This window comes from Danio rerio, chromosome 20 (assembly GCF_049306965.1).
Source record: "Danio rerio strain Tuebingen ecotype United States chromosome 20, GRCz12tu, whole genome shotgun sequence".
Lineage (NCBI taxonomy): Eukaryota > Metazoa > Chordata > Actinopteri > Cypriniformes > Danionidae > Danio > Danio rerio.
Genome location: NC_133195.1, coordinates 21861832 through 21882736, shown reverse-complemented (window position 1 = coordinate 21882736; position 20905 = coordinate 21861832). Strand labels below are relative to the sequence as shown.

The following is a 20905-nucleotide window of genomic DNA, read 5'->3' as shown; positions in this document are numbered from 1 at the left end:
TAGACCTTAATTTTATTTTATTTTTTTATCTGTCGTTAATTACTGCAAAGTAATATAATAGTAATAATAATACACATATGTTATGTATTACAGCAATACTTATTACAGTATTACATTATAATTACAGTTGTAAAAATATTTTTTAGGTAATTATTCTCAAATTACAGTTATACTGTTTACTTGCACATGTACATTGCATATATTACATTATGTACGATATTGCATCATGTAATAATATACGATTGTTTAAAAACAGTAATGTTGGTTCTCAAAATCTTATTAATAAATAGATATATCTGCTGAATCACTGAACAGACACAACAATATATATATATATATATATATATATATATATATATATATATATATATATATATATATATTTATATATATATATATATATATATATATATATATATATATATATATATATATATATATATATATATATATATATATTTTAAGCACTAAGCATAGCCATAAAAACATTTGCCATTGATCTGCAAACTACTGATCACATATCTCCCCAATTAAAAATAAATAAAAATTTTGTAATTTAAATAATTTATTTGATAAAACAAAAATGTGCAATTTTTTCATTCATGAAAACACCAGTATTGTTACCTTGCGGGGTTATACGTATTAAATAAAGTTTATTGTGTTTAATAGTTCGCTTATATATGTAATAATTCTTCAAAATTCTTCAAAACGAAGTTACATTTTACAGGTCTTGCAGTAGTCGTGTTCAGAGGCAGAGACCGCTGTCAGCTCCGGTTTCATTAGCAGATGGCCTGATGTTACTGAATGAACTAGTGTGACTGCACGTCATCCATCGATTCAGTTCGCCGCAGTAGAAGGGGCTCGGCTCTCCCGGCACAACCTCTCAAACAGCGGTGCGCAAAGGAGGAAACCTCGGGGTTCTGGGGGGATCCTCGCCAACGTCATGCGGCGATTCTCGGACCACCGGCTCCAGAACACCGCTCAAAGTCACGCATACAAACGACGTTTTACAGCAGTGGGCGGAGCCGCGGGAGACTGCGCGTCCTCAGCCGCTCGGTGGGCGGAGCCAAATGATGGAGCTGAGCTGATAACGCACTGAGCGGAGGTAAGAGCCTGATTTCATTTAATTATTCTGCGAAATGTTTTGGCCACAAGATGATTTTATATGCCTGTTTCTCAACACCACGCGCTGCATTGAAGCAAGAAAGTGTATTATTTAGCAGGAGTGAACGGTAACACATAATAACCTTGCCACTCCCTGCAGTGCTGTGATGCCCTGGTCAGACCTTCTGATTAATTATGACCAATTCTGTTCGTAGACCACGAATTTTGAAGTATTACATTTAAAGCGGCCTAATAGACATGTTATACAATATTCGAGAAGCTTTCCGTAGTGCATGTGTTTCTGTACGTGAGTGCATGTAATGTAAATATTTTACTGTATTATTAAAGTAACAGTTGGTGTAAGTGTCGTAACACCGATGCGCTCTTGGCCCAAATATGGAGGTGTGTCCTCAAATAACGTCCTGAACGGCATTGCCACGAAGCTTTCCTGGTGAGAGTAATTATTCAGTGTTTTAATGAGGTCCTTCCCTCTTCATAGGAGCCTGATTTAACTGTTAACACAGCGTTGCGTTGGTGTTTTGATATTTTTGGTTTGGCAAGTTGTTGCTTAACTTTGCTTAAAGGGATAGTTCACCCAAACACGAGAATTGCTCTTGTTTTACTCACCATCAGGACATCTGGGATTTAGGGGACTTTTTTCTTCTTCAGTAGAACAATAAAGTAGATTTGTAACTGAAACTGTGGCCATTTTGGAGTCTTAAAATGCAAGACAATGGCTAACAGCACTTTGAGAGCCAAACAAATGAAATAAATACAAGTAAAACTTAAAATTAAAGGGATAGTTCACCCCAAAATGTACATTTTGTAATTATTTACTCACCTTTAATTTATTCCAGATCTTTTTGAGTTTCTTTGTTCTGCTAAACACAAAAGAAGATATTTTGAAGAAAGCTAGAAACCTGTAACCACCGACTCCCAAAGGATTTGTTTTTCCTATTATGGAAGCTTTCAGTTTTCTTCAAAATCTCTTATTTTATGTTTAACAGAAAAAAGAGAAACTCTTAATGGTTTAAAACCACATAAGGGTGAGTAAGCAGTGAGTAAATGTTCATTTTTGGGGTAAACTATCCCTTTACTGACTCCTGGCCAGTGTGCGAATTATACATTGACAATCAGGGGGCAACTTTTTCTGTAATGTTACTGTAGTTTGTGTAATACAAGCTTCAGTCATTTACGTATTTTTTTATCTAAACTATTAATATAATGTATTTAAGTGTCAGGGTTTTGAGGGATATTTAGTGTCTACTCTTAGTCACCTACAATATCGTCTGATTACTTTTTTCAGAGGTTACTGTAGGTCAAACTATACAAACCGGGCATCTATTTTTACTGTATTTTAGACTATATGTTGATACCAACACCAATTTACCTAAAAGTGTCTTGTGAACACTTACAATGTCTATCGGTGCTCTAGATCTGCCAGTTTCAGACTGTTGAAGGATTTTTTCCTGCATTATGGATTTACAGTGGTATTAGCCATTAAAGGGGTGGTTAAATGCATATTTATATTATCTGCTATTTTAATCATTTACATTATTATTTAAATTATAAAACCATTTCTCACTATTAAAGGGCTGATCCCTCCATACATCTTGTTTTGACGTCCTTTAGGGGTGGTCAAGCCATAATCTGGGGGGTCATCCCCCCCTGTAATTCACACCCTGCTCCTGGCTATACATTGAGCTCTTATAAAAATAAATGTTCAAATGAACAATAAAACACACTCATCCTTCCTCTCTGTTTTAATAATAAAAAAAATTGTGAAAAAAATGTCATTTTGTAACTTAAAGCTTTGTCACCAGACTGTCATGTATGGATCATCAGTCTCATCAGTAGCTATATTTTTTAGCCTGAATCTGTTTGGTTTAAATCACATTTGTGAAATAAATCACAAATGACCATATTTCAGGTAAAAAAAAAAAACTAAGATGAATAAACAACATCAATTTTTAATTTTTTGGATGAACTATCCCTTTAATGTGGTTAAACAAGAAAGTTGTTGAGTGCATGTCCAGGAATAGTCCAGGGAACCGAGAGAAAGAAAACAGTCCAAAGCCAATCCAAAGATCTCAGCCACAGGATTTCGCTTTATGGCCAGAGAAGCTACAAAACACATTTGAGCTTTGTCTCCTCATCGAGGCCCACTGGTACTGCAAATATGCATGATAGAAGTGTTATTTTACATGTATATAATAGGGTAGCATAGCATTATGAGTATTATTATAGTATAATCAGCCACATTGCCTGGCTATTAGAAGTCATTTTAAAGCAGAATGTCTAAATGCATGCTATAATAATTTTTAATGCATCATGATATGTATAAAAAAAGCCTTGGATGCCAGATATAACCCTTCCTTCACGCTTCATGCTCAGTCCATTGTGTTTTAAGACCCGGCCTGTCACTGTGTTGAATGGCCTTGATATTATAAGTCTGTCCTGTTCATTGGTTTCTGCTCTCTTGAATGATGGATCAGTCAAAAGCAAAACCCTCAAGTTAATTATGTAATGCTGCCAGAGGGGCTGATCTAGCTTTTTTCAGATCAGAATATTGATCTAGTAGTTCTTGATTTTCTTTTCTGACTATTGGTTTCGTTATGCATTGAACAGAATCACACTGTGCTTGAGATTGCTTTGAAAAGGGTTAAGTGCAAAAAAAGTTGTTATTTTTAAGACCCTATACCAGAAAAAGAATAGATTTTCTGCAATGATCATTCCACCGTGTATCTAATGGCTATATAAACTAAAGTAATATATAATCTAATTTAAAATAGGGCTGGGCAATTAATCAAAAATCGACATTCAGAACCTATAATCGATTTTTTTACTAGTAAATTTTTTTCCAATCGCTTTCCCTACCGCGTGGGGAGTCACGTGACACCGCTCTGTTTACACTTCTGCGTTGAGCACAGCATATGGTTTGGCGCAGCCTTCATGCGTTCGCATACCCCTCTCGCCATTACTGACACCGACGCTGACCTCTCAAAAATGTAACGACGCATAGAACAAGCTCTGTGATTGGTCGGCTTGCGAGTGTAGGTGGTGTGGAGAGGGAATTTTACAGTTTGTGCTGTAATTTTTAATTAAATAAATTACAAAACATTTAAAATCATACTGACCCCAAACTTTTAACCGGTATATGTATGTATGTATGTATGTATGTGTTTTATGTGTGTGTGTGTGTGTGTGTGTGTGTGTGTGTGTGTGTTATGTTGAAATATCATTAAGATATTTTTACATGTTCAGTTTGCATACATTTTAGTTGATTTTATTCATGTGTTCATTTTAGTCATTTTGTTATGTGCTTTTGTCATTTTTAGTAGTTTATTTTATTTCAATTTAGTTTTAATATTTTGGTTTTGATTTTAGTGATTTAAGTGTTTAAGTTAATTTCGTTTCAATTAAATATTATAGATATAAATCATGCGCATGAGTTGATATTATCTTGATTTGTGCTGACAAGAAACTAAGAATTATGATGACATTTTTCAAATGACTCACGATAATCATAATTTGATTTAACTGATCATATTTGAGAAAAAGCGAAAAGGGCATTTGCCAGGACTAAAATGAAATATAAATGAATTACTTAGTAATATCAGTGATAATATTTTGAAACTATGTCTGTTCCGTTTTAAATGCTTTTCTTGAGTGTTAACTAATGTGCTGTCTTCAGTGTGCATCAGTGTCCATCTTCATATCTGCCTCTCCACAAAAGAAATATAGCATTAAAAATTAAAGATAACCCCCCCATCTCCCATCCCCCACATCACATCCTCTGAACCCCTCCATAAGGCGAAAGACATGTGTCTGGCATCTCCTACTGCACTGACTGTTGATACGAGTGTAACAGCATGTGGTCGAGTTAGGAGATTCATTTCACATGATCGTATATCAAGATCTCTCATTCCTCGAGCTGCTTCACTCATAGCCTTTAATAAGCGTCTGACAGTGAAAGTGTGCAGGTATCACAGCATGTGGGTGGATACTGTATAATATGATGATATATACCATATGGACAAAATATTGGTCTATCATTTCATATTATGCTCTATAGTTTATTTCAAGGTGTCGCAAAATGCATTGTTTAAGCAGTAAGGCTTTTACATAATTTATACAAGTGTAATATTACAAAGCATTGTGTGGTTCCAGACAGAATTATGAATAACAGCATTTGCTATCTCGAAAGTATAATGTTTACATTTTGCATTTTATTTAGCAATTAATTTTATTTGTTGGAGCTGAAATCATTAGTTTTTTTACATAAATGTTTTATATTTATTTAATATTTATTTATTTATTTCTACATTCAGTTTTTAAAGATTTATTTTTGCCCTTGGATTGGACAGTATTTCAGACAGGAAGCAAAGTGGGAGAGAGAGAGGGGGGTAAGGATGGGAAATACCCTCGAGCCGGGATTCGAACTTGGGACGCCCTGAAGTGTTACTGCACCATGTGTCAGTGCACTAACCACTAGGCTACTGCGTCGATGTTCTAAATAATAAATAGTTCTTTAGCCCCCCTGTTTATTTTTTTTCTCAATTTCTGTTTAGCAGAGATTTTTTTCAACACATTTATAAACATAACAATTTTAATAACTTATTTCTAATAACTGATTTATTTTATCTTTGCCATGATGACAGTAAATAATATTTTACTAGACATTTTTCAAGACACTTCTATACAGCTTAAAGTGACATTTAAAGGCTTAACTAGGTTAATTAGGTTAACTAGGCAGGTTAGGGTAATTAGGCACGTTATTGTATAACAATGGTTTGTTTTGTAATATATAGCTTAAAGGGGCTAATAATTTTGACCTTAAAATGGGTAATAAAAATTAAAACTACTTTTATTCTAGCCGAAATAAAACAAATAAGAATTTCTCCCGAAGAAAATGTACTATTAATTGATTGTATTTACAGAAAAGTTCTATATCAGTATAAGGATATGAGATGACTTATGTTGCGATATGAGATTTTTGTCATAAGGCCCATGCCTAGTGGATACAGTTTACATGAAACACGTCTGGCTTGAAGTTGAGAGACAAGATTTAAGATGGTCTTTAACGTTAAAGGTTTTATAAAGTCTTCACTAGGTCAATGATATGAGGCTGTTTTTTATTTTATAAATTATTTTAATTGCAATTCTTGCATACATTGACTTGAATACACTTCTTTTATGATCCACTTGTTTTTAATTTCTGATTTAGGTTGTAAAATGTCAAGGGGTACGACACATCATGAGGGAATGAACCAATTTTTTAAATTTGTAATATATATTTACAAATTATGTAATATATAAATAATATATGTTGGAAATTACAAATAAATACATATATTTTTATTCAGAAAGACACAACGTTGATAAAAAAGCCAAGACAAAAAAGTAAAGACAAATTGTTGCAGAAAAGCAGAACTTATTTAACATCAGTAATGCTATACCTTTTCTCTGATCTACATATTTTTAATTTTTGCTGTAGTTCATGTTGTTCATGCATTAATTATAGTAGTAAATGTTTTTTTGAGCAGTAAATCAGCATATTACATTGATTTCTTTTTCTTAAACATTAAAAATTATTTGAACCATTAATAACTGTCGCCCCACTTTTTGTTCAACTTTAATGATTACCAATCTTCAACACTTTGGTGCACAGATTTAAGCTTGACCTCATTTTCAAGAAGACAAATTGTAGCTGAAGTGAAAAATGTCCAAAAAGGTAAATAAAACAAAATGTAAGTGATTTCATGTCTATGAAAATAATAAATATATAAGTTATTATAATACATAAAGTAAAAGTGCCTAAAAGTGAAAGAAATTCAAAGCTAAATATCTTAAATTATATTTCAAATTTAAAGTCGAGATCTCAATAAAATGAGCTTTCAGTAAGATTTGTTTGGCAGCAGTACCAAACATTACCACGAGATCACATTTCAGTTTCTCCAATGTTTTGAGGAAAATTACCTGTATTTTTTCATAGTTCTGACAATATTTGTAAAGTCAACATACAATTCTAAAGTAGTATGGGCAGTTTGGTGGTTTATGATTTGAACTTAGCTCTTAAAACATATAAAAATGGGGATTGCTGTAGCAAAGTAATGCTTTACAATTCTGATGTGTTTCCTTGTTTAAATTAATAAATAACTGTTGCTCGGTATCAAAAGTACTAAAACAGAGACATATTAATCTTTTAAATGATATATAGACCTATTTCAAATAGGTCCCATAAGGTGTAGGGTGACAGTAAATGTGTTTTAGTCTATTACTCACTGAATGTAACAAAAGAAAAACAACGAACAGTGATAAAATATGTATTCAGAAGTCTTAGACCTTTTCAACGATCTATAATTGGTCATGATTAGATTCAGATTTAATCACAAAAAAAGTGATGTAAACCTAAGCATCTGTGGCGGGACGGTGACAGTTAATGGGTTGTTTATGTTTATAATATTTAACACAGGACTGCAACAATATAACTGTGGTCAATCTAATTGAAAAATTATTCAAACTAAATATTTACCTCAAAAGACCTTTTTGAATATGCATCAACTTCACTTCACAATCCTCTGATGTTGTTTGTGCATGGCTTTGCCTTTTTCCAGGGATGAACATTTGTGGTGTGTTTGGAAAACTGAACTGAGAAGAAAACAATGATGACCTCGATCAGGCAACGCTGCTGTGGACGATTTTCCTTCCTCCTCACAATGGTCTCTTTGCCAGTGTTCAGACCATAAGCAACAAACAGAGACACGCAGACAAAAGGGGCTCGATCCGCTCATGCTGGTTTTGGCTGGACTGTCCAGCTCTGTACAATGAAGAGACCCAAGCAGCAGTCGCAGGCCCTCAGTTTCCTCAGCTTCTTCAGCCGAAAGCCTAAATCTGACCCTAGGATCGAGAAGCCCACCGGGACTCTGAACAAGGAGGAAGTGGCCATTACTCTCACGCCCAGTGAACATGAGCATGTGGAGCAAGTAAGATGGCATTTATTCTCTGTGCATCTGTAAACTGAACTTATGTTTCGGTTTAAAGCTCTGTAGGCTGTTGCTGCGCTGATTCATTTCACCTGGGACAAAATTGATCATCTCAATTAGGCATAGGCCGGTATAAGATTCTGGTGGTATGATAACCTTGGATAAAAATTTCACGGTTTGACGGTATTGTGATTACTGCCCTAAATTATGTTGAGTAAAAAACTAAAACTTAATTCCCTTTGAACTCAATATATTTTATTTTGAGAAATATTTATAATATTTTGGAGCAGTATACATGTCAGGCTAAATCAGGGGTCACCAATCTCGTTCCTGGAGGTCCGGTGCCCTGCAGGGTTTAGCTCCAACTGGCCTGGGGGTTTCAAGTATACCTAGTAAGACCTTGATTAGCTTGTTCAGGTGTGTTTGATTAGGGTTGAAGCTAAAATCTGCAGGACACATTTTTGGATATCTTTTCTGCTGCATTCTCAGAAATAAAGGTACGAGAGCTGTCACTGAGGTGGTACTTTTTCAAAAGGAACACATTAGCTCTTAAAGGGTCAATATTAGTTCCTCAAAAGTGTATATTAGTACTTAAAAAATTTCAAGAGGTACATATTTATACTTTTTAGGTACACTTGAGGTATTAACAAGGACCCTTTAATTATAAATGTGTACCTTTTGAAAAGGTACCACCCTAGTGACAGCTCTCGTACCCTTATTTTTGGCAGTGTGGAGATACTGTTGTCCTGAAAAACTAAAAACATAAATAAAAAATCCTACACATACCTTAGGAACGGTATAGCAGAAAATGTTGGTGGTTTTAAAACTTACTTTTCCAAACCACGGTATGCCTTGAAAACGATTACCGTCTCATGCCTAATCTCAATATTGATAGTCTAACTCACTTTTCTGACTTTTGAGCCAAAATAATTTTTCATGCAAAAATTGGAAATATAATAAATGATATAAGAAAAATAATTATTCATATGAGTAATGATTGATCAGTCATATATTAATTTGGAAACAGTCAGTGCACATAACTCAACGTTATTTTGAGTCAAATATTTAGAGTAAAGCCTAGTTCACACTACAGGATTTTAAGCCTGATTTGAGCCCGATTTGGAAGTTAACGAGCTCGCCGACAGATCGCGCTGTGATCGGGAAGAAAACTGCAGGTGCACGGCGCTCGCCAGTCTTTATGTGTAAACTACTGAATAACGCATCAACGAGGCTTGCTGATGCGTCGCTGACACCTTGCAGACGGAAATCCAATGAATGGACAGAACACAATGTGCTGTAAAAAAAAAAAAAAAAAGCATGTCAAATTGCAATAAAAAAATCAGCGAAAATGCTAGACTGCAAAAGGTAAACCGCGTTATGGCAAGGGACCACTAAATAAGCTTAGACACTGTAAAAACTTTTGGGTTCCACACAACCAATTAGTGTTGGGACAACATGAAGGAATTAAGTGAATTTACTGTTTTTTTTTTTTTTACTAATTTAAGTAGATTGAACATAAAACAATTAAGTTGTCCCCTCAGAACAACATAACACAGGCTCATTTTGAAAACGTAGCCCTATGTACATTTCTGGAGATTGTGAATTATGTAGTACGTATAGATGCAAACACTGAGAGGAGTTGACCATGATGGTCTTCGAATGTGGTGAGGAATGGTTTCAGAAAGCGCGTAAGACAAAAACAGAAGCCAGAAATTTAAGTAAACAAGTAAATAATAGGGTGAGGATGTGGTAAAATCTGAAAACATGGTAAAAATCAGGCGAGGGCTTTTTTTTCTGCATTGTTTTTCAAAACTGTCGGTTGTATTTAGGGAAGTTGGTGGGTGGGTCGGACAGTGCTTTAATGAGGTGGGTGGGTTGGTTTTTTTAGTCAGTCAGTAGACAGCGGCCTCTGGTGGATTTTCTGCCAGAAGAGCAGGCATGAATGGCACATGCGAGAGAAATCTAAGATCTCAAAAAGCGTGTGGATTCAGGAAAACAAACAACAGCAAAAAAATGTAGCTCCTGTGACGCACTTTGACACTCTCTAGAAATGTACATAGGGTGTACGTTTTCAGAATGAGCGTGGAAATTTTGTTGTTTAGCTCATCTTAAATAAGTAGTTAGAAAAAACAGCAAACATAATTTTTTGAGTGTAAATCCCAAACAAGTAACAGGAAAAGAAAACGTAAATATGAAAAAATATAACTATGTAAACACTTTAGGGAAATATCTTCTTTTTTTTCTCAAAAGATACTAAGTATAAACTTGTTATTGTCACACAACCAGCAATTGCTTTCCAGAGATCGCTGGTTCTCACACGAACACTTAGACCACACTTCCGCATTTCTCAGTACTACATTTTCATACATGCACTGCTCCCAGACACCTATGCTCATTCATCTAACTTGATTGCACTCACCAGCTGAACCCTGTCAGAGACTGATAACACACCATACATAAACCACTCATTCACCCTTCCAGTTTGCCGAGTCTTGTTCTTATTTTGTGACATTACAACCCATTTCCCATGTCTTGTTTCTCCGTGTTAGACCTTAGCCTTGTTTTCCTTGTTCTCCTGTTTAGCCGCCTGCCTTACGACCTTTTGTCTGTTTATCTGACTACGATTCTGGACTCTCTATATATTTCTGTTTGCACCTGTATGACCACTGCTTGCCTGACGCTGAATAAACCTGCATATTGGATCTTACCTCCTGTTGTCAGTGTCACACCCCGACGTTACAGTTATATTTCATCTATAAATTTTGAAAGTAAGTTATCACTTCTTGTTGAAAATATAAAGCAACTGAGAACGGTGGCTCAGTGGGTAGTACTGTTGCCTCACAGCAAGAAGGCCGCTGGTTCGAGTCCCAGCTGGACAGTTGGCATTTCTGTGTGGAATTAGCATGTTCTCCCAGTGTTCGTGTAGGATTTCTTTGGGTGCTCAGGTTTCCGCCACAGTCTAAAGACATGCATTGTAGGTGAATTAAATAAGCTAAATTGTCCGTAGTGTATCAGTGCGTGTGTGAATGCGAGAGTGTGTATGGGTGTTTCTCAGTAATGGAATGTGGCTGGAAGTGCATCCGCTGCGTAAAAAAATGCCTAAATAGTTGGCGGTTCGTTCAGCTGTGGTGAGCCCTGATAAATAAGGGACTAAACCTAAGGTAAATGAATGAATGACAGCACTGCCAGTTTACCATAAAGCGTCTTTTTTCAGCCTCACGCGTTCTGCATGTGAGTTGACCACGCCCACCTATTGACATTTCGCTGTAAACACGGAATAAAAAATAAGGGGGTGTGGCCAACTCACATGCAGTACGCGTAAGGCTGAGAAAGACGCTTTCATTTCCGGTAACGATATATACTGTACCATCATACTGCCCACCGTAGAAGTTACTACACCTAACAAGAAAATAAAACAATGTAAAAACAACAGTGAAAATATGCTAAATGCCCTAGTGCCTGATGGGAAGACCAGTATAAGAAATTTAGTAGACTTTATTTAATTTTATTGCTTTTATTTTTGTCAAATAATCAATTAATATTCATTCATTCATTTCCTTTTCGGCTTAGTCTCTTTATTCATCTGGTGCCACCACAGAGGAAGAACCGCCAACTTATCCAGCATGTCTTTTACACAGCGGATGCCCTTCCAGCCGCTACACATCCATTCACTCTCATTTACACACATTTTTTTACTTTTTTTTTTGAATTTTTTAGCTCACCCAACTCACCTGTACCACATGTCTTTGGACTTGTGGGGGGAACTGGAGCACCCAGAGGAAACCCATGCAAATGTGGGAAGAACATGCAAACTCCACACAGAAATGCCAACTGACCCAGCCAGAGCTCGAATCAGCGACCTTCTTGCTTAGAGGCGACAGCACTACCTGCGCCGCCCCATCTATGAATATATAACTAGTAATCCCAGGTTTAAGGTTTACTACATACTTGAATTAAGTGCTTACATAGAATTGACTTTTTATTCATTATTCTTGCCTGACATTATTTTATGTGTTTTGTTGGTTTGTTTGTTTTCTGTTGTGTGTATTTCACTACAGTGTCATGTTTAATAGACATGTAATAGACATCTAAACATAGAACGCTTGACTAAAACAAAGCTAAATTTGGGCTGTCAGTGAAAATCTAACAGAGATTTATCAATAGTTTAAAATTTGACTAGTTTATAGACAGATAAAGAGATTAGACAGACTTCACACATGTAGTCATTCATTCCTGTTTATTTGATGGCTATTTGTGGACTATTACATGTCTTTTAAACACACAACTGCTTGCTGTGTTGGGACTACAGACTATGGAAGAATGACTGTGTAAATAAAGACTCGGTTTGATTTAATCCCATATCACATTGACATTACAGTACTGAATAGCTCTTTCAGAATTATCTTGAACACTGTACAAGCTTTAATACATAACAGTCTTACGTAACTGCCTGATTTCTACAGCTTTCAGTTCAGAGGGGGAAAAAGGAAAGGATTTATCATTTATGGTGATGGTTACTGATTTTGACTGATATGAACAGCCTTTTCTTTAACACAAAATGAAACATTTTCAACTAGTTATTTTCATTTTTCTTAATCATGCAGTGAAAAAAATGTACCCACTGCCAAATTAACCACTTTAGTTGAGGCAACACCACATTCAAATCCACAATACTGTAAAAATATGTGAGATCTAGTAATTTCCTGTATTTTGTCTTTCAGGTTTTGTCGTTGTTGTTGTTGTTGTTGTTGTTGTTAAAACTTGCTTTTGAATTGCATTTTGGAACCTTGATCGACCTGTTTTGTCAAACTTCGTTGTTAAAGGGCCATGACACCCCCCACTTTCGGTTTAGGTCTACCTCAGAATTTTTTTTAAAAGATGCATCATAATGGGCGTGGAGCTCCGCAAGCAAAGGGCAGGAGTGGGTGTGGCCAGCAGGGGAGAAGAAGTGGAGCAAACAACTGTTGTCAGTTATCTCACAAAATGAGACAAACCGTGAGGAGACGCATGATTTTATAGTTTACAAAGTTAAAAATGCAAAGAAATAAACAGTAATTTAATGCCCGGCTACATTTGTTATTCCTAATTTCATGTACACAGAACCACAATTTAAATCATTATAAAGATAATCGTGTTCATATAAACACTATAAATGAGGACTTCTCCCTCAATTCCCGGGTCTGAATGCAGACTCAGTGCAGCAGGTCTCTTGCCCTGTCTATTTTAACCATTGGCCCTGTTGGTAATCTAGAGGATTTAGGCAAACAAAGAAGCACGGCGATGTGTCTAAATGTGAACGAACTCCTTATAAAAGACGACGTCCGCCATTCTCCAATTCTTGTACTGCTCTCCCGACAAAAATGCTTGCAGCACACACACAGCTTTGCTTTGTTGGCCCTGACAACATCGTGGGGAAAAACATGCAACAAACCCAGTGGATCATGGAAACAAACAAATACGACCCTTCATGAACAGCTAAATACTGTGTGCCGTGGTTCCGTGTCTCACAGCTTGGCACTGGTAGGTCTGTCTTGCCTTCGGAAAACACGTGCAGTCATGAATAATTAAGTTGCAGGCTCTTCTCATAGTATAAGAACACTCCGCTATGAATAATCATGTGAAACCGACGTGTCATCTTTGCACTTGCAGTTTTGCGCTACATCACCGATTTTGATCCCGCCCCAAAAATCATTTTAAACCCGGAAGCTGAAATTAGCTAAAAAAAGCTCAAAATTATCCAGTTTTTCCCACAATTAAAGCTAACAGGTGCTAACATTGTCTTAACCAGGGGTGTCCAAACTTTTTGGGCCGAGGGCCAGATGCAAAAAAACAAATGTTGTTGCGGGCCAAATTTTACATACATCACACAGACACGTGTATGTATATATATATATATATATATATATATATATATATATATATATATATATATATATATATATATATATATATATATAAATACAGTTGAAGTCAGAATTGTTAGCCCCCCTAAATTATTAGCCCCCGTTTATTTTTTCCCCAATTTCTGTTTAACGGAGAGAAGATTTTTTTCCACACATTTCTAAACATATTAGTTTTAGTAACTTATTTCTAATAACTGATTTATTTTATCTTTGCCATGATGACAGTAAATAATATTTGACTAGATATTTTTAAGACACTTCAATACAGCTTAAAGTGACATTTAAAGGCTTAACTAGGTTAATCAAGTTAACTAGTTAAGTTAAGGTATTTAGGCAAGTTATTTTATAACAATGGTTTGTTCTGAAGACTAAAAGGGCTAATAATTTTGACCTTAAAATGGTTCATAAAAAAATTAAAACCGCTTTTTATTCAAGCCGAAATAAAACAAAAGTCTTTCTCCAAAAGAAAAAATATTATCAGACATACGGTAAAAATGTCCTTGCTCTGTTAAACATCATTTGGGAAATATTTAAAAAAGAAGAAATAAATCAAAGAGGGGCTAATAATTCAGACTTCAACTGTGGATAGATAGATAGATAGATAGATAGATAGATAGATAGATAGATAGATAGATAGATAGATAGATAGATAGATAGATAGATAGATAGATAGATAGATAGATAGATAGATAGATAGATAGATAGATAGATAGATAGATAGATAGATAGATAGATAGATAGATAGATAGATAGATAGATAGATAGATAGATAGATAGATAGATAGATAGATAGATAGATAGATAGATCGATCATAACAAGAACTGCTGCTTAATTGAATGCATGTAATAGCGACACCCGGTGGTTATTTATTGAATTATGTTCATTTTTGTATAGCGGCCCAGATTCTATTGATATTTATAAAAAGCCTCGCGGGCCGCCACAAAACTGATTGCGGGCCGCAGATGGCCCGCGGGCCGTAGTTTGGACACGCCTGGTCTTAACTGATGCTCAACACACACAAATCTGTTAAAATCTCAAAAAAAGTACTTGAGGGTTTCGTGAAACTTTAAGTAGATCAACAAAATTAATTTTATTGACATTTTTTAAAATTTGAAACAAAATATTGCCGAAGTTAATCATTTAAATTACAAAAAACATGTAAAGACCATGTACAGTAAAAGATCATGTCAAATAATGTAAAGAGCTTCCAGTTTGACTATTTTTTCTGTTTTACAGACTTATAACTATATTATAAATACATATTTCTAGTAAATTATTTTAAACTACTATAAATGCCAGTATAAATCTGTTAAACTGCAGAGCTAAATTGTCAACATCAAATCTGTCAAAGTTCCATAACATTAATTTATAAGAATACATAATCATTAAAGAAATAGTTTTTATAGGGTAGAAAATTAGATGCACAACTTCAGTTTCCCTTTTTGCCAACCATTTGGTCTACAATAGTCCACATTTACATTAATCAAAACCTTTTATAATAGTTACAAACAATACCTGTACTTGTCTGAGGGCAATTTTCATTATGTTTTTTGAGCCACTGAATGAATGAACATTTTAATTCATTTTCTTGTCGGCTTAGTCCCTTTATTAATCCGGGGTCGCCACAGCGGAATGAACCGCCAACTTATCTAGCAAGTTTTTACGCAGCGGATGCCCTTCCAGCCGCAACCCATCTCTGCATTGCAAAAAATTATTTTTTTATTTGATTTTTTTTTTGTCTTGTTTCTAGTCCAAATATCTAAAAATTCCTAAAATAAGAAGCATTTTCTAGACAAGCAAAACATATTGTCTTGTTTTGAGAAATAATATGCCAATATTAAGTGAGTTTTTCCTTAAAACAAGCAAAATAATCTGCCAACGGGGAAAGCAAATTAATCTTGTTTTTTCTTTTGACGTAAGATTATTTTGCTTACCCCATTGGCAGATTATTTTGCTTGTTTTAAGGAAAAACTCACTTAATATTGGCATATTATTTCTCAAAACAAGACAATATGTTTTGCTTGTCTAGAAAATGCTTCTTATTTTAGGAATTTTTAGATATTTGGACTAGAAACAAGACAAAAAAATCTAAGCAAGAAAAGCATTTTTTGCAGTGTGGGAAACATCCACACACACACACTCATACACTACGGACAATTAAGCCTACCCAATTCAACTATACCGCATGTCTTTGGACTGTGGGGGAAACCGGAGCACCCGGAGGAAACCCACGCGAAGGCAGGGAGAACATGCAAATTCCACACAGAAACGCCAACTGAGCCGAGGTTCGAACCAGCGACCTTCTTGCTGTGAGGCGACAGCACTAACTACTGCACCACTGCCTCGCCTAAAATGTTAACTTCTGTATTTTATTTTTCTTTGAGGGTCCTGATGCTGAGAAGCAGTATACCTTCATGAACTCATCTAGCTTATCTGAGAAAAGTTGTATCTTTCAGTGCTGTAATCATTGATTTTGTCTTTCCTCTCAGGCTCAGGGTGATGCAGGACTGGAGGTCTGCCGGTTTGGAGGAGATGGCGGGACCGGTGAAGGGAGTGTCGTGGGTGATGAGGAGGGAGCAGTGGAGTGCGGGAGTAGTGGCTCGATGGCTGTTCTGTCCTTGTCCTCCTCCAGTCAGGAGCAGCTGCTTGAGCACCTGGTGGAGTGCCCGCTCTGCCTCCTCAGTCAACCGCGCGCCCACTTCCCCCGCCTGTCCTCTTGCCAGCATCGTGCCTGCACAGACTGTTTGCGCCAGTACTTACGCATCGAGATCTCTGAGAGCCGCGTGGGCATCGCCTGTCCTCAGTGCCCTGAAGCTCTTGCTCTGCCCGATGTCCGCGCCATCCTGGATGATGGAGCTCTGCTGGAGCGATTCGAGGAGTTCCAGCTTCGCCGCTTTCTGGCTGCTGATCCAGACACCCGCTGGTGTCCTGCACCAGACTGCAGGTTAGACCAGAAACATGACTTTATAAAGCAGTGAGGTTAAATGTCATGTTGAATTTAATACAGATAAGGGGCAGACTTATTGGGATAGTTCACTCAAAGATGAAAGTTCTGTTGTCATTTTTCTCACCTTGGTTTTAACTCTTTTCCTGCTATGGATGTCAATAGTTTTAGGGTTTAAACTTCCTTCAAAATATCTTCTTTTGTATTCAACAGAAGAAAGAAACTCATAAAGGTTTTGGAACCACTTTAGGCAGAGTAAATTGTAAGTAAATTTTCATTTCTGAGTGAACTATCCCTTTAAGATGACCCTCAGCATTGTGTAGCAGAAAGGGGTAGTTCACCCAAAAAAGGAAATGTACTCTCTTTTACTCACCCTCACGTGGTTCTAAACCTTCTTGATCTTAAAGAATGTTGGAAACTGGTAGCCATTGACTTTTACACAGAGAAAACAAACTCCCTATGGAAGGTAAAGTAAATGCTACTTTTTTCAGCTGTCTTCAAAATATCATATTATTCAACAGTAGAAAGAAACACAAACAGGTTTTAAACAAGTGGAGAAGTAAATGATAACAGAATTTAAATGTTTTGGGTGAATTGTATTACTGTATTACTCTTATATTACTGAAACAGAAATAGAAAACCCATAAAATATTTACATTATTTAGAAAAAAGTATCTGTTGTAAATATTACTCAAAGTATGAGTAAAAAGACCTTTCAAAAGTACTCAAGAGTAGTGAGTATTACGCTGTAGCCTGAAAAGCTGATATGTTTACATGTAATTTGTGTATGTGTGTGTGTAAACGAAACATTCTGTAGTGCATCGAGTTATTGCCCAGCAGTCACACAACGTCAGAAGATGTTAATATTAGGTTAGATTTAAATTGTGAAGTCAGGTGACCAAAATTCAATGTCTAGCCAGCGTCTAAGGACAACACTATTTTGATGTCCAATAATGATGTCAAATGAGTTGATTTTAGCTTGTTAGAAAGTGACCAAAATCCAACGTCGAGCCAACAACATATTGACATCCAATACTGACATTTATTCATCCGGTATGGCAACCAAAATCCAACGTCTGATAGACATCATAGTGGTAACGTCCACATACTGTTAAGCTGTAACATCATTAGACAATGATATTTGGTTGGTTTTATGTTGGACATTGACGTTGGCCGGACGTTGAGTTCTGACTTCAACCTGATTTTCATTTCCAAACAAAATGCAACATCACCAACGCCGTTAGGGTACAACGTCAATCTGACGTCATGTTGACATCTTGTGCCTGCTGGCTGTTTAAGGCCATTTTGGTCATCATACAGTAAATATCCGTCATCTTCTCATCAGTGACATGCATTTTAACAGTTTCTGGGTCAATGTGTGGGAACATTTTGAACATCTTCTTGGACACTTTTAATGCTTCCAAACAGTTTGCTGCAATTATAAATTGCCCTTGCCTTGTCTCACTATGATGCAATATACATTCTATTTGCCATTTGATTGGACAGGAATAACAGGACTGATTTTTCTAATTCCCATAGACAAGGTCAAACATAGTGACTGCAGGCTGAAGGAAAATAGTGGAATAAAAGTTCCAATACTGCACTGAAAATGTACTTAAGGGAAAGTAAAAGTACACATTTTTAAAACTACTTTGTAAATTACAAATCCTGAGAAAAACTACTCAACTACAGTCATTTGAGTATTTGTCATTTGTTACTTTACACCACTGATTATGTCAAATGGTTGTACACTGCTGATAAAAGAACCCTGATTACTCTCATACAAAACTGCTACATTGTGCAGCTTTTAGATGTAATTTTCAGTTAAAGGGCAACAAGAGAAGTGCTGTAAAGCATAATCCAGTGTTTTAATGAATATGTATTGAATATTTCTTGTAAAGTTTGCTTTAGCAAGCAGCTTCAAACTCCAGAAACAAATTCAAAATGAACTTTTTTTTGGCATGATATTGTTCATAATCACAATTTAGCTTGAATCACATCAAAGCCTTTACGGTGTTTAAAATACCACACACTGTGTAAAGGTACTGTAAATATTGTAAGTTTTCACAACTTTCAAAACTTTTTTGTGACAATTTTCAGGAAGAAATCTTCATTAGGTGTATGTTTGTTAACAATAGTACCGTTCATTGAACTGTTCTTTTCATTTTCATTCCTGTCAATTAAATATCGCTTACCGTAGTCTTTAACGGAGGAATATTGTTTCAAAATTTGATTTACCCCTGCTCTTGAAAAAATATATATTACTGTACAAAAGCATCTTAAGTTGATCCATGTGTCAAATATGTGGTATATAAAATATATCAATTTAAATTTGTATCTAATTGAATACTTGAATTATTGTACTCTTCAATAATATAAACCGAAACTGCTTCAAGTGAAATGAATAGTAATGTATAAAAAATGTGTATTTATTTTAGATTTATAGATTTTCAAAAATTATGGTGTCAGTTTTTGTAAGTAAGTAAAGGTTTATTTATATAGCACTTTTCACAGACATTAAGTCATAAAGTGCAGAAAAGAAAGCCAGAAAAAAAACAGATAAAAGAAAACAAATCAATTAAAGAAAACATATTAAAACAAGTAAAAAAATCCAAGAACACAAACTCCAATGTAAAACCAGCTCACCATGCTGTTAATTAAAAGCTTGACAAAAACGATGGGTCTTTAAATGTGTGTATCAATATCTAAAATGACTGCTAAGGCTGATTTATAGTTAGTGTGCACGCATTGCCCTCGCCGGCAATCGCAGATAATTTTTTAATTTTTAAAATTTTTTTCCTTTTTTTATTTATTTTTTCATTATGCGAAAAATGAGAACATACAATCACAGTACAATATAAAGAAAATGGAAAGATAAAAAGAAAACACTTTTGGAAAAAGAAACACAACAAGTGGCCGTCGCAGATGCGCACCTCTCAAAAATGTATCTGCACGTCACAACAACGCATATCGCAAACTAGAGTGGATGAGTGTGGGCGGGACCAAGAGCCGCGGGAGCAAGTGTTTACAAGTGTTGAGTCCCGTGAAGGAGCACCAGATGGAAAGTTTTGTTTACCTTATGATTAAAGTTGTTGCACGTCCCCCGCTTCCCGCCTCAAAATGAACGTGTTTGAGCTGTTTCTACATTAGGGTAGCGTTCAGAAAAAAACAAAACACCCGCGAAGAAACTCAACACAAGGGAACATAAAAACCTACTGCCATTAGTGTTTCAGAAGTGTTATTGCAGAGCAACAAAAACAGCTTGCAACATGCAAGACATGCGCCGTGGGTCACGCCGATCACTCGACGCAGAAGTATAAACCAGGCAAAGTTAGTCTAAAAGTAAAAACACAGAAAATTTACTTAAACAGCTATGTAAACTAAATATAATAACAACCAATACATAACAATCTAGAGCTTCATTAACGGTGTTGATGCTGATGCTACTGATGCTGTATATTGTGCTTTCCCATTTTTTACAGTATGTTGCTACTCTGTTAAAAAATAAATAAAAAAAAGCAGGGGCGCCAGAAAATTATCATAAAAAACTTGGAAAGAAAAACTGTCAGTATAAAAAATTTAGATACTCTGTAAAAAAAAACAACGACAAAAAAAACAGTAATTTCTTGTTCCATAATTACAAGTTATTACTGTCATTTTACAGATTTTAACTGTAGTTGTACAGGTTATTACTGCCATTTTACCTTTTATTACTGCAATTACACAGATCCGCAGCCGATAGATCACTGGTGATTGCCACAGTTCGCATAGCATTGTTAGAGTAGTAAAATAAACATTTCACAGTTTACAGTGCATGCATTATATGCAGCCTACAAACAATATAGCTACAAGCTATTATTTCACTGTATTAGCCTCATGTTAATCATCATGTTTACTATCTTCACTAAAAACAATTTGACTGACTTTTTTCCCCCTAATTTTACAGGAATAATCTGTAAATATGAAC

The 20905-nt window shown here is 35.6% G+C and overlaps 1 protein-coding gene across 4 annotated transcripts in view; it reads left to right on the top strand.

Annotated features, from left to right (window-relative positions):
* Positions 1-1062: 1062 nt before the first annotated feature.
* Positions 1063-20905, top strand: part of si:ch211-278j3.3 — a 48728-nt gene continuing 28885 nt past the window's right edge. For all 4 annotated transcript variants that reach the window (XR_012396400.1, XR_012396399.1, XM_005160481.6 and 1 more), the window contains exons 1-3: positions 1063-1105; positions 7722-8090; positions 16484-16938. Coding sequence is in view for 2 of the 4 variants with exons in the window: in XM_005160481.6 (XP_005160538.1) it covers positions 7932-8090; positions 16484-16938 (614 nt within the window). In the remaining 2 variants the exon portion in view is untranslated. The remainder of the gene's footprint in view (positions 1106-7721; positions 8091-16483; positions 16939-20905) is intronic.